The 14,084-nt window shown below is 44.9% G+C and overlaps 1 protein-coding gene across 1 annotated transcript in view; it reads right to left on the reverse strand.

The window, feature by feature from the left end:
- Nucleotides 1-1,921: 1,921 nt before the first annotated feature.
- The window catches only part of Cfap44 (cilia and flagella associated protein 44), a 90,417-nt gene continuing 78,254 nt past the window's right edge, over nt 1,922-14,084 (reverse strand). Inside the window, exons 29-35 of the mRNA XM_052158952.1 lie at nt 13,204-13,314; nt 10,596-10,726; nt 9,847-9,963; nt 8,758-8,959; nt 5,045-5,205; nt 4,390-4,524; nt 1,922-2,855 (exon numbers count right to left, since the gene is read on the reverse strand). Of these exons, the coding sequence (XP_052014912.1) occupies nt 2,664-2,855; nt 4,390-4,524; nt 5,045-5,205; nt 8,758-8,959; nt 9,847-9,963; nt 10,596-10,726; nt 13,204-13,314 (1,049 nt within the window). The 3' untranslated portion in view covers nt 1,922-2,663. The remainder of the gene's footprint in view (nt 2,856-4,389; nt 4,525-5,044; nt 5,206-8,757; nt 8,960-9,846; nt 9,964-10,595; nt 10,727-13,203; nt 13,315-14,084) is intronic.

The following is a 14,084-nucleotide window of genomic DNA, read 5'->3' on the forward strand; positions in this document are numbered from 1 at the left end:
CTGTAGACTTGCATCCATTTTCTACAGACAGCTAATCAGAACAAGATTTTCTACAAAGCCGGCTAGCTAATCTGAATAAGAACTGTCCTCAAAATGCAGCATGATTTTCTGGAAGGCCGTGGCTTTTAAAGTATCTCTAGAAATAAGTGTAAGGAACATGGAAATTATAGGAGTGTGAAGTGTAACCCTGCAAGAAGAAGTAAGATATGTGATTTCAAACACATTGAATGAAGCCTTTAACGGTCACTTCCTGGAGAGGAATGGGCGGAGCTAATGTTTGCAGCGGTATCTGCTAATGCCGCTCAAATCTGAGCTGTAGTTCACTTGACAGACTGTTGGAAGCTTTGCTTGTTTGTTTGTTTTGAAGCCTAATTTTGCCTTTTACCTCTCCATGATCTAAAGTAATTGTCAAACTGGGCTTTGGTGAACGCCACTAAAAGCCACAGTGACAGCCCGCTTCCTGTACTCCTTCAGAATGGTCAGACGGGAAGGAGTTGCCCAGCTTCCTAGGACCCTGCTTTCCAGGTCTGCTACCAGGTCCCAAGCCCCGCAAACCTCCCACCGCTACTGCGATAACTTGTTTTTAAAGCTAAGTTTTGAGGCAACTTTTTGCGCATTAATGAGCAGTGGAGGTTAGCACCTGTTGACTTTCATAGCTGAGTGGAGAGACCAGGTTACTCCACTTCATACTGCATGACATGACGCATTGGCTGATTGCCTTTGGGGTGGCCGTGCCCTTAATCTGTCTCCCTTTACCAGAGCAGTACAGACCCAGAGGCAGAATCTTCATGCCGTGTTTGTATGCACAGACACTACTCCCACGTCTGGCATGAACCATGGGTTAGGGTTAGGTTATTTTTTCAAGTAGAACCATGCTACCTACCAACTTACCAAAGTAGACAGATACATGGATGCAGTATGCAGATACATGGATGTGTTAGAATTATATCAGTAAAGAAGAAAAAAAAAACAGGCCCAAGAACATACCTAATATACTTCAGCCCTCACCTGGACACCATAAGAATAAGGGCATTTAACACTGAGAGAGCAGCCTTTAGCCAATCATCTGACCCCCAGAAAATGGGTCCGGGGTTACTGACACACAAAACATTCTGGAGGTTTCTACTCTGATGTGGCCATTGGTCCATCTGGACCCAGCCCTGAACCTTGCATCAAAAGTCCAGCATTTCTGCTGCTAGGGTCAAACCCCATCATTGCTTCCAGTTAGCTAATTGGGCTGGATTATATGGCTTAATTCATCTGGGCTTGGCTTCCAACTGGCCTCTATAGTGTCTAACCATCTATATCAGCGTCCTTGCTGGCGCTGGTAAGGCCTCTCTGAGCTCTGTGGTCTCTAATTTCTTTGCAGACATTTGTAGACACACGTACAAAGATGGCATTTTATTGTGTAAATGTAACCTGGGATCTGAGCTCTAGTATCGTGTAAATGTAACCTGGGATCTGAGCTCTAGTATCAGTGATCGAGAGTGTGGTCAAAGGCTTCAAATACCAATAGCCAGCTATGGGGGGAATTGAAACTACTGTAAATCATAGCCAATAAACCTGATGCGCCCTGTGACTACATTACCGTTCAATACAACCTGACACAGTGTGTGGAACAGCACAGATGTGTCTGTCTACGTCGCCTGCAGCTGTCCTCTCAGATGTACAGCACAGACACTCGTAAGGGCTCTCCAGCACAGCCTCTGCCACGGCACAGGTTTTTGGTACAGATGCAAATAGTCCACCTGGGAAGCCAAAGTGTCACTACTGGAAGGACGCCGTGTCAGGGAGATCAATCTGTGAGGGGGGGGGGGTGCAGCCATGAATTTCAATAAACCCTTCCCTGTGCTGGAAAGAACACTCTTGAGTGTAAAATGTCACACACAGTCCAAAATGTCTATTAGAGTTAGTACCTTGGAGAGGCGAAAATCTATTTGTCCCCTTGTCGGGATCAGAACCAGTAAAGCCTGGCCAGATGTAGAATTCTGAGGGCGTCGCAGACAACCTAGCTAGAGCAGGGCATGCCTGACTGACTTGTTTTGGAGAATGTGAACCTCAGAAATGAGTTTCCAGAAACTGGGCAAACCAGGACGCTGCCTCTGCCAACCCAAAGCAGGCTGGTTCGCTGTGTCTGTCTGCATTTCCTCAGTCCTGAGCCCTCAAATAATGGCTTTATGGAGTCAACAATAGCAACGTTCGCATTTGCATTTCTTATTCTAAGTCATTATTGGCAAGATGGTTGGCTTTTTTCCCCCTCTTATGTCCTTTCACAGACTATTTAACACAAACAGTTTATTTTCTAAAGATCCAAGGACTAAGAAAAGGAAGCTTCCTCATAGGTTGCTGAATGATCGTTTTTCTTGCCAATGGCTACATAGTCGGAATACCAGAGATACAGATATTTTCCTGAAAACACATCTAACAGCTGCTCTCTTGCAACTATGAGATTCAGACTTCTTCATAGCCAACTTAGGGCTAAAACATCTACCTTGTCTCAGCACAGTCATAGGTACACGTCAGGGTCACAGTGGTTTCTAACCTGGGGAGATACTGTTAAGTCACGGGGCAGGATCACACTACAGTGGTTAAGTTCACAGTACGGGGAGGCAGACTGGTGAATTCCACTGGACCTCTCGGGTGGAAATGAGAAGACAGCAATCTTAAGCGTCCATGGGCTTCATTTCGTTCTCTTGCATGGGTGTGATGGGAGGGAGGATAAGCCCCCCCTTCTTCCGCAAAAGCGCAATCTCTTCCTTTAATGCCGTGATCTTTTCTGACTGGGTTTGGACCAGTTCGGTGACCTTCTGCTTCGCCACTATATCTGCTTTCCGAGGACCCTGGAAGGCGTTTCCCTATTTGGGGGGAAAAAATAAAAATTAAAAAACAAAACAACAACAACAAAAACCCCAGTTCCGTTAAACAGTAATTGCCTCCTCCAGAGACTCCACTGAAACCTCACTCTTAAATCATATGCCTTTGAACAACTTTTGAAATTCAACCTTGCTTTGGAAGTAGTTTAAACTATCTCTCCACCCTTCCGGACTTGGAGGCTCATCACTGGGACCCGGATAAGGTACAAAGACAAGCTAGGGGGGCCTAAGATGGAAGATGAACCCTTCACCGGGGAGTCTAGCTAAAGCCTCTCACCAACTGAAGGATTCTAGCACCACTGAAATTTGCCCTGAAGGTTGCCTGCACAGAGGCACCGTTCCTTTTATAGATATTTCAAGTACAAAGGCTAAGACAGCCGTGAGCCGTGCATAAAGTCGACGAGCACGTGACCTTACGGTGAACACGTGGCCTTACGGCATAGTCTTTCTGCGTTCCTAGTTGAAAGCCTGTGATAATCTTACAAACAGGACTGTATAAACTTCACGTCAGCTCCCGGGTGCCACCTCGTGGCCCACGGTTTTCCCTGCCTGTAACCTCATTTTACATTGCAAATAAGTTCTCAGCTGATGCAGAAGCTGTTCCTGGGGGACCCTAAGTTGAAAACACCTGGTTTAAATTATTTCTGGGATTCTTAAAGGAAATACAAAGGGGGGGGGCGGGGGTGAGGGGACTAAGAAAGACGACTGATGTTTTCGCAGACACTATAGAAGATGCCAAGCTACTAAGGACAAGACTCACTTTGGTAACACTTATTTAATAACATACTCCATAGCAAGTGCATTCTCGGGGTCAATATGGATTCCATAATGACAAGTTGAAAAAAAAAACTAGCAAGCATTTGAGATGCCTACTTCCTATGGAGTAAAATAAATATGTTAAAAATGGACAATATCATCCTGAGTGAGGTAACCCAATTACAAAAGAACACACATGGTATGCACTCACTGATTAGCGGATATTAGCCCAGAAGCTTGGAATGCCCAAGACACAACTCACATATCAAATGATGCCCAAGAAGAAGGAAGGAGAGGCCCCTGGTCATGGAAAGGCTCTATGCAGCAGTGTAGGGAAACACAAGGACAGAGAAGCAGGAGGGGGTTGACTGGGGAACAGGGGGTGGGGGAGAGGGCTTATGGGACTTTCGGGGAGGGGGGACCCAGAAAAGAGGATATCATTTGAAATGTAAATAAAAAATATATCTAATAAAAAGAAGAAAATGGACCCTGACACCAACCAAATTCAGGGAGTACACTGGTGTCTTCATCTGTACTTGCCACCTTACTCTCCAAGACTGAGGTAAAGTGCATTGGTGATTCTTCCTATGCATTCCTGGCACATAAGGGGCGTTTACTAAAGCTCGTCCCCTCTGGAAGCCTCGTCAGTGTCCAGGGACAGGTGGCCTGGCAGTGGTCCAAGCTCAAGGTCTGTTTGAATGCCAGCGCTTTGCCAGGCTTTGGCTTCCGCGAAGGGCCTGAAGGAAAGGAACCCACTCACCTGCTGGTTCTGGAGCGTGTTCAACCTGGAATCGAGTTTCTTCTTCTCCAGGCACAGGTCGTTCATCTGGTGAAGCTTCTTGGTGTGCTCCTTCGTCTTCATCATCAGGTCCCAGCGCACTTGAGCAATCTTCTCCTACCGAGGAGGGAAGATAGAAAAAAAAATGGACTAGGTGAATCTGGACAGGAAATAAGGAAAAATGAGCATCCGCTTCTGTCAAAATTATGGGGACGCAGCTCAAAGGTAGAGTGTTTTCCAAACACATATTAGGTTTTGGGTTCAGTACTTAAAACTAGGGAAAGAAAATTAACTTTGTAAGCCAGCCAATGCAAAGGGAACATTGGGCGTGCGTGAAAATAGAATCTGAAGCCAGTATGAAAATGTAAACAGAAACAATTGCATTGAGTCTGGTTTGTGGACTCTCAGTGGATCCACTGTCCCCGTGTATGTACATAAACAGAACTAGACAGGTGTAATTTATTGCTGGTGCTGGGGATTGAACCCAGGGCCTTACACGGGCTAAGCGAGCACTGAGTCTCAACCCCAAGGCCTAAATGTGCCTTCTAATTTCCAGATTGGAGGCCACAGGAGAGCTACGGGGATTCTCAGAGAACAGTGGTTTCTCGTCCACAGCCACCTCTTCCCTTCCCCCTACCTCCCACATCCTGATCTCCTTTGCGTTGGATAGCTCCTTCCGAAGCTTTTTGATCTTCAGTTCTTCAAGGGTTGTGTTGACAGAAAGGGTCTGGAGGGCTTCCAGATCGATCACACGGCCAAACTTGCTGATCATTAGGTCCCGGACGGTTTCTTCCATCTCTGAAACGACAGTCGCATCCTCAGTCTCCGCAGTGGCTCCAAGCCGATAATAAATGAACAAAGCCATAACTACAAGGCGCCAAGGGACAGCTTTTGCAAGGCCATTAAGTTTTTTTGTTGTTAGCAAGAGACTATCCTTTGGATGTTTGCCTGCCGCTTTTCTTACTGAAGATGCTGGCCACAGACAGCCTTTCTCATTTTAAAAACTTGTACAATGGACATGTTTTTCCCTAAGTGGCTTGTAAGCTCTGATCGTCTTCCCTCCTCAACTACCGCCAGCCTCCAACTAAAGTATTGAGTTATCTGATTTCTCTAATTGGTATCTATAGACTCTAATGTTAGGAATGGAGCAGACGCTTTCTAGAACTTTCCATCTGTGATGGAATATGCTTAGCCTAGGGGGTGGCTCTATTAGGAGGTGCGGCCTTGTTATAGTAGCTTTGTCACTGTGGCGAGGGCTTTAAGACCCTCCTCCTAGCTGTCTGGAGATCAGTCTCCTCCTAGCTGCCTTCAGATGAATAGGTAGAACTCTTAGCTCCTCCTGCACCATGCCTGTCTGGATGCTGCCATGCTCCCACCTTGATAATAGACTGAACCTCTGACCCTGTAAGCCAGCTCCAATTAAATGTTGTCCTTATAAGAGTTGCCTTGGTCATGGTGTCTGTCCACAGCAGTAAAACCCTAACTGTAAACCCTAAAACATGAAAACATCTTGCTCCAAGCACACACTACAGTAGGGCCTTGTGGTCCTTCTCTGCCCCACTCCTTTGTTACGCCCCTCCGTCTCCCACACCTCTTCTTGTTTGCTCCACTCCACACTTAGTATTGGAATGTAATAGTAAATGAAAATGTCTTTTCCACGGGCTGCGTAAGGTACAATAGCTTTACAGGGTTCCAAAGTAGCATACTAGCCAGGAATGCATACAAATGTGTGTTTCTTTTTAAAGAAATTTAGGAATACTAAACACATAATTGGCAATAGTGGTTCTCTCTGGGTAAAGAAAACCAAGAGAGTATATCTTTCACAGGTGGCTGCTACAATACTGTCAACATTAAGTTGGGAGGTACATTTATTGGATTCATTTTGTTTTGATGCTTGATAACTTATATATAAGCTCCACATACCATACATTATAAAAAGTATTTTAAAAAATAATTATCTTCTTATTAGGGTTGTTGCATATCACCTTAATTCCAGGTAGATTACAAACACAATGTAACATTAATGATAAAAGAAACTTAAAGAAAATAGAGTTTTAAAAACTTTGACAAAAATTATATATATTTATCAAACATGCCATTCTGAAATGTGAATCAAGAAAGGGTCAAACTGAACTAAGTAAATATATTATTTTATGAATTCATCCCCCCCACTCCATCGTGGTGTGTGTGTGTGTGTGTGTGTGTGTAAAACATTTAAAATCTATCTACTCTCTTTTTTTATAATTTATTTTTATTTTATGTGATCGGTGTTTGGCCTGCATCTGTGTGTGTGAGGGTGTCAGATCCCCTGGAAGGAGAGTTACAGACAGCTATGAGCTGCCATGTGGGTGCTGGGAATTGAACCGAGATCCTCTGGAAGAGCAGACAGTGCTTTTAACCTCTGAGCCGTCTCTCCAGCCCCTAAACCCTATTCTCCAGCGATTTTAAAGAACTCAGTCATTGTTGTTAACTAGTAACCATATAGTATATAAAAGAATACTTTTGAATCTGTTTTCTTGTTTCTCTGAAGTCTTGCAGCACTGAACCAACATCTCTCTCAGGCCCAACCCACCTAACAGGCCTTTGCTAACCGTCAAACTCTACGCTTCTGAGGTTTGTTCATGATTTTTTGAGGCAGGACCTCATTTTATATCCCAGGCTGCTTTCGAATGTGTGAGCCTCTTCACTAAGTTTTCTGAAAGTTGAGACAACAGGTGTGTGCCACCACTCTTGGTGATTCAACCTTTTATATATACCAGAGATTAGTAAAATCATATGGTGTTTTATTTTTCAGTACCTGGCTTATTTTGCTTAGCACAGTGCCCTCCATGTTCATCTATTCTGTTGTAAAATGACAGTAGCTTGGTCTTTTTTTTTAAAAAAGGTTACCAATACTAGCATTAGTAGTAATACTAACACAGAAGTGATTTTGTTATGATTAGTACATCTTTTTGTCCACTCATCTGCTGGTAGAATTCCTGAGTGCATTCTTTATCTTGGCTGTTGTAAAGGCCCTGCACTGAGCATGGCTGTGCAGATAGCCCTTTGATACGCCAATCTTACTTCTCTTGTATATACATCCCATAGAGGGATGGTTGCATCAAAACTTGTTTGTTTGTTTGTTTCAAAATAGAGTCTCACTATATGAGACTATGCAGACTTGGTACTTAGTACTCAGAACCCAGAGACCCTTTGTGAATGCGTGCATGAGAAATCTTGTATAAAAGTCTCACTGCCCCAATGCAAAGTTAAAAATACTGAAATGTTCAAGAGGTCACTGGCTAGGCAACTATGTTAATGTTTATAAAATGGGATACTACAGTAGCAGCTAAAGAATAAATTACCCGAATACGAATAAAACATGGTCTAGAGAAGTACACCATAAACTCTTGAGTGCCATCAGTCAAGTATGCTGGACAGGCTTCTATGCTGTGTGAAAATACATCAGGGTGTGTGTGTGTGTGTGTGTGTGTGTGTGTGTATCTATGCCATGTGCATGCCCTGGAGGAAGGGCATACTGTACTAGAAGGGGAGGGGCTTGGCTGGGTCTCCATCATGATGACTGTACAGCAGAGATGATCATACTATGCTGTATTTTCTCATACATGAAGAGAAGTAGGCTGTATGTCATATCCTTCCTCTTTAAAACAGGCATCGAGAGTTGTTTTGTTTCCTCTCTGTAGTCCTGGGTTATAGCGGGGTGGTTCTGGTGCTTTGATCGGGAATCTGCACGTCCATAAGCTAAGGTCCTTGTCCCAGTTGGTTCTCGATCAATCAATAACGGTGCCAGAGGCCAATGAATGGACAGACAGAAAGAGATGGGACTTGCAGGTTCCTGAAGGCTAGAGAGAGGGGAGGGCAGGAAGAGGAGAATCCTGGAGGAGAGGAGATACTTGGGGGAGAAAGATGGAACAGATTCAGAGCTGCGGGAGAGATCATCCACAATGTAGGTGAAAAGGGAAAGGGGCTCACAGAAGGGCAACCAGAAAGCATCTTGGGCAGCAGGACCAATGGGCTTCACAGAAGGTAACCAGGCAACTAAGCTGAGGGCAGATTTAGAGGTGTTGAGCTAGAAGTAAAGAGATGGGCGCACTAGCCTCAGGAGGCTTCGAAGAGCCCAGCCACTGAGGCAGTAAGGCAGGATAAGAATGAACTAGTGTGTGTGTGTGTGTGTGTGTGTGTGTGTGTGTGTGTGTGTGTGTGGTTTCATCTGCAAATCTGAGGTAGCTCCTGGGTGGGCACACGCCTGCGACTTCAGGGACTGTGTCTACGGTCCTCGGTTTTCTGAGATGGGACCAGCCGGCTCTTCTGCCAGTTACTCCTGCTCCTCCCTCCGGCAGAGACACTCACTGCTGATGGTTTTCGCCATCTCTCTCTTTTCCCGGGTGAGCAGCTTCCGTCTCTCCCTGCATTCTTTGTTGAGTTTTTGCTGCTTGGCATTTTCCTCCTGGAGTTGTACGATTCGTTCCTGCAGCCGGTCGAGGGAGTGGTTGGAGAAGACCAAGGTCCCGGAGAGGTCCTCAGGCACCTCCCCAAATACCACATACTCGATCTGTGGAGACAGAACGAAGTGAATAGAAATCAGAACCGACAGAGACAAGAGAGCAGACTGAAGGCAGAGGGGGGAGAGCTTCACCTCTCTGTCCTGTTGCTTAAACCCCGGTGACAGTGACGGTGCAGTGACAGTGACAGTGACGGTAAACAGAAAGTTGTCCTTAGAGTGTAAGCCACACGGGGTCTTTCTGGGAACAGCAAACTTCTACACTAGGTCTTGCCTGATAACAACTTCATGACAGTGGGGCAGGCACTTCAAGGATAACATAACAAACTGTTAACAAGATTTCGATAAACTGATTTCTGGAGTGTTTCTCGCCCCCGAAGAATGGTCTCTTCTCTTAACATGACAAGAGTCTACAGCAAGCCTTTGTCTTCTTATGGATACGAATTTCCACAGCTTACTGTAAATTGTAATTCAAATAGATAGTGGAAATGAATGGAGATAGAAAGATTTTTTAAAAAGAATACTTTTGTCCTGTCTGGACCTCCCTCATTAATGACATTAAGATAAGGCTTCCCCTCATGGGTGCACAGCTGATTAAGGATGGATGGGAAGTGACCTGTGTACAAGACCCGATATCTCCACTTGCAGCCGTTTCATTCTTATAAAGTGACTGGTGAAGTGACACAGGGAAACGGGTATGTTTTGGTGTTTTTCCTTAGTTAAAAGTCTGAATGGCTGGAGTGAGCAGGGCCAGAAAAAATTAAAATTAAAATTAAAAAAGAAAGTCTGAATGGGAAGAAGAGTTAGGGCCGTCTTTGTGTACAGAACCACATCAGGGGCCCTGGTACACCACCGGTGAGCCACGCATCTTTCTCTGGGAGGGTTTTGGTGTGACGCTGTCTCTGCCCCGGTCTCGGGGTCACGGATCTCAGGGTCACCTGGTGGAGCTTGAGAGGGATAACGACCAGTAGCTCATTCAGCCTCTGCTGTTTTTCTCGCTGATACGCCTCCAGCGCCTCCTCCGCGGCATTCAGATTGGTTGCCACAACTTTTACCTGATCAAAGCCATGGGAGAGATATTGGCATGGGTCGGTGAACGCAGACGTGTCCAAGGTGGTAAGCAAAGGCAGGGTGAGCGGAAGCACAACCGGCACAGGATGTGCTCTGGGAGACCCAGGGCCTAAGTCTACAGTACAGCCCAGAAACACGTATTGTTTTCTTCCTGCCCAGTTAGGATGCATACTACCTATTCAGTCATTCCTGTCTCCTAGAATTGCAAAAAGAATTGCAAAAAGGCCCCTTTGGCTCACCTGATTAACATGTCTGATTAAAATTAAACACCCCATCCGAACACAGGATATACCATTTTACTTTTATAAACCACAGTTTTCCAATGTGCCTCTGTCTCCTCCCTCTCCCTGTTCCCTTCTCCTCTTCCCTCATCCGTTATCTTCTATCTTTGTCTCTGATTCCTGGCCCTCTGTCCCTCTGGGACAAATAAATCTCATTTGCACTGAGAACTTGGTCTTGGGGTATCCTCAGCTGATACTTTTCCATTCAACAGCTGCTAATGGGCTTTGTTGATAACATCTGTTAACTTCTCTGAGAAGTTCTAGCAATGTCATGCCTATGAAGTAGGAGTGTGGGTAGATAGTATGTTAGAAGACAAGTCGGAAGGCCGCCATACCTTTTTGGAGATTGTATCATATTCTTTTTTCAGGTTATCAACAATTTTCTTTTCTTCAACTAAGGCTTCCTCAATGTCCAGTCTTTTCTCTCTGAGTTGGAGGGCCAGTTCAAAGAGACTGACATCGCAATCTAAAAAGAGAGTTGAAGGAAGAGGGCAGGCCTGCTTGACAGGGGATGTGGTGATACAACAAACATGGAACTTGGAGATCCACAATCAATGGCAGCTATGCACAGACCCATACCAGACCCTGCATGGGAGAAACCATTTTCCTTCTTATAAAACAAAATGGACAGTGTGTGTGTGTGTGTGTGTGTGTGTGTGTGTGTGTGTGTGTGTGCGTGCATGCGTGTGTTTGCATGTGGAGGTCAGATACCAACCTCAGAGTCATTGTAATAGTTTCCTCCAAGACTTAAACATTCTACCTTACAGGGAAGCTCCTTAGGTGGCAAGGGAAACAACTCCAGGGGGCTTCAAGAAATCCCTGAAACTGGGAAGATTCACTAGATCTCTCCCTGCCAGAGGACAGAAGCTGAACTGCAGAGGAGGCTCAGACAAGCCAAGCTGCAAAGAAGACTGAAGCCAGACCCATTGGTCTGGAAGAAGCAGAAGCCAGCTGAGCTGCCTGCAAGAGGTTTAGAGCAGAGTCACTTGGAAGATCACTCTCCGATCTGTTGAGCTGCCTGCCGGCTATGCAGTGTGCTCCAAGTCCCCAGGTTTTGTGAGCTGTCACTCATGCTGGGGTGGGCCTTGGTGCTGTAGCTGTCTCTGAGTCATTTCTGTTCCTAAAAGTAACCCCTTGCCCATATTCTCATAAGTAATTCCAATAAAACTCATTGGTTCACTAAATTGGACTGTGGTGGTATCCATACTGAGGTCTGGTGTAGGTTCCCTATCTGGGGTGAGTAGAACGTGTGTTGTATCTCCACAAGATGCCTTCCATCTTGTTTGCTTGCCTAGGCTAACTGGCCTTTGAGTCTTTTGGGGTTCTCATGTTTGCGGCACCCTGCCCAGCTTTGTGTGGGTTCTGAGGACCCAAACTCAGGTCCTCACACTTCTTTGTCAAGTGAGCCATCTTTACTCACTTCATTCAGTGAGCCATCTCTGAGGCCCCACTTGTCCTTATTTAATAGACGAGTCTATAATGAAGAAGGGAACCGTCCTTAAGGGAGCTGATAGGGTATAATCTGCGCGTGATTCAACGGGCTCCAAGGGCATGCTTTTATTTGAGCTGTGTTACACTAATGCCACATTTATACACTGAATAATAGATTAAAACATGAAATTAGAATGTTGAAATAGAACTGTGTGTAGGTAGCACATGTCTGTAATCCTAGCAATTAGGGATGGAGATGGAGAAGGAAAGGCTAGACGTTTAAGGCCAGGCAGGCTAAGCTACATAGTTAAGCTACAGTCTCCAAAACCTAATTGCTGGGAATGTAGCGCAGTGGCAGAATGCTAGCCTAGTGTGAGTAAGAGCTTAAGTTTTACCCCACTCCTCAACCACAAAATCAGAGAGCCAAGTGCGATTCAGGAACCCTAGTTTCGTATTAGATAGCTATTAGACTGGCTGTGTGATGTGCAAGCCCTTCAATCGCACTGTATTGGAACAAGGTAAATGACAACGTTTTATTCTACTCATAAATATTGTAAATGTTTAAATAAATTTTTGGGGGGTGGGGCTGGAGAGGTGTCTCAGTCATTAATTGCTCATAAATGCTCTTGCGGAGGACCTGAGTTCCGTCACTAGGACCTCTGTTGGAAATCTCACACCCACATGTATTTCTAGTTCCTGGGGGACCCTCTGCCTTTGGACTCCACGGACACTGGCATTCCCATGCACATACATGGGATTTAAAAAAAAATTGCAAGATTCAAAAATTAAAGCAACTTATAAACCAAATGGGATGGATTTTCTCCACTGAACTATTTATTAACTTACAAAGATTATAAGCATGTTGGCCAAATGGCTCTGGGATAGTTTCACTAGTTAAAAAAAAATTACCAACAATTTCCAGGAAGTCAGTATGGAAGTCCTTATAGATTTAAAATCAAAATTTTGAGTGAATTTGTCAAAAAGAAAATATTGTAATGTGTATGTGTGTGTGTGTGTGAAGTAAAATTTGCCTTCTACTTATAAACTTAAAATTTACTACATAGTTTATAATATCTCTGAATCAGCAGTTGGTTTCCATAGATTGATTTTTTACTAATAAAACCTGTAACCTGTGTAAAGGACTAGATAATAGTAATGATAATTTCTCCAGAAATCCTTCCCAAAGTGCTTGTAGGCTTTACCTCATCCATTTTTTTTAAGATTTATTTATTGTATGTAAGTACACTGTAGCCGTCTTCACACACTCCAGAAGAGGGCTTCAGATCTCATTACAGATGGTTGTGAGCCACCAGGTGGTTGCTGGGATTTGAACTCAGGACTTTTGGAAGAGTAGTTAGTGCTCTTAACTACTGAGCCATCTCTCCAGCCCCCACCTCATCCATTTAAAATGAAATTTCATTACCAGAGTGCTGATAAACAGAGGAGGACCACCTCTGTGCTGACAGCCCACACTCCCACTACACAGAGAGCACATGGCTTTGCGCATCTTACTCGTGGGGCAGATAGAATCATCGAACACGTCATCTTCAGACCCGGACGCGTCCTCGTCACTCTCCAGGCTGGACTCCTCCTCACTGGACTCCTCGCTCTCTTCATCCTCGTCTAAGGCGAGAAGGTGATCTTATTAGGAGAACAGATCTTAAGCACCAAAGACAGGGTTCCCTGTCCATCAACTACTGGGGGTGGGGGAGGGAAGACACAGTGGGAAGAGCTTAAAACCACTAAAGATTCTGAGAAACAGAGAAGCAAGCAAACCAACCATGTGCCCCGGAACCTGAAAGGCAATACTGTGGTGAGTTCTCTGGGTCATACACGTCAGACTTGGAGGTGAATGAGAGGGCACACTAGATACACCAAGTGATGTAACTGATAGAGGAAAGACCAACAAATGCTTACTCTTACTTACCAGAAGATTAGAAACAGAGCAACCTATCAAACTACTGCAATCAAATTCTAAAGGAAAACCATAGTCACCTCCAACTATACCATCAAAGCTAAAGGAGGAGTCCAAATATGTGCTCTCACAGGCTGCAGTGAAGCCTCTTAATGTTCCAAGTAGGATGGTATCAAGGGAAGGCAGTTGAGGGGATTTGGGACATTCACCACGGCTAGCTTACAAACAACTCTTTAACTGCCACCAACACCAATGCAGCTGTAAAGATCATGTGGTTGGAACAGGTGTGATGGCATGTGCCTTTAATACCAGTATATGAGAGGCAAAGGCAGGCGGAGTCCAAGTTTGAGGCCAGCCTTGTCTACGTAGTTGTTAGCTCCAGGGCATCCAGGGCTAAATAGAGAAACTGTCTCAACAAACAAAAAGAGCATGGGTAGCCTGCACCTCTGCCATCTTGCAACACCAAGAAGATGCCTAG

This window comes from Apodemus sylvaticus, chromosome 15 (assembly GCF_947179515.1).
Source record: "Apodemus sylvaticus chromosome 15, mApoSyl1.1, whole genome shotgun sequence".
NCBI lineage: Eukaryota > Metazoa > Chordata > Mammalia > Rodentia > Muridae > Apodemus > Apodemus sylvaticus.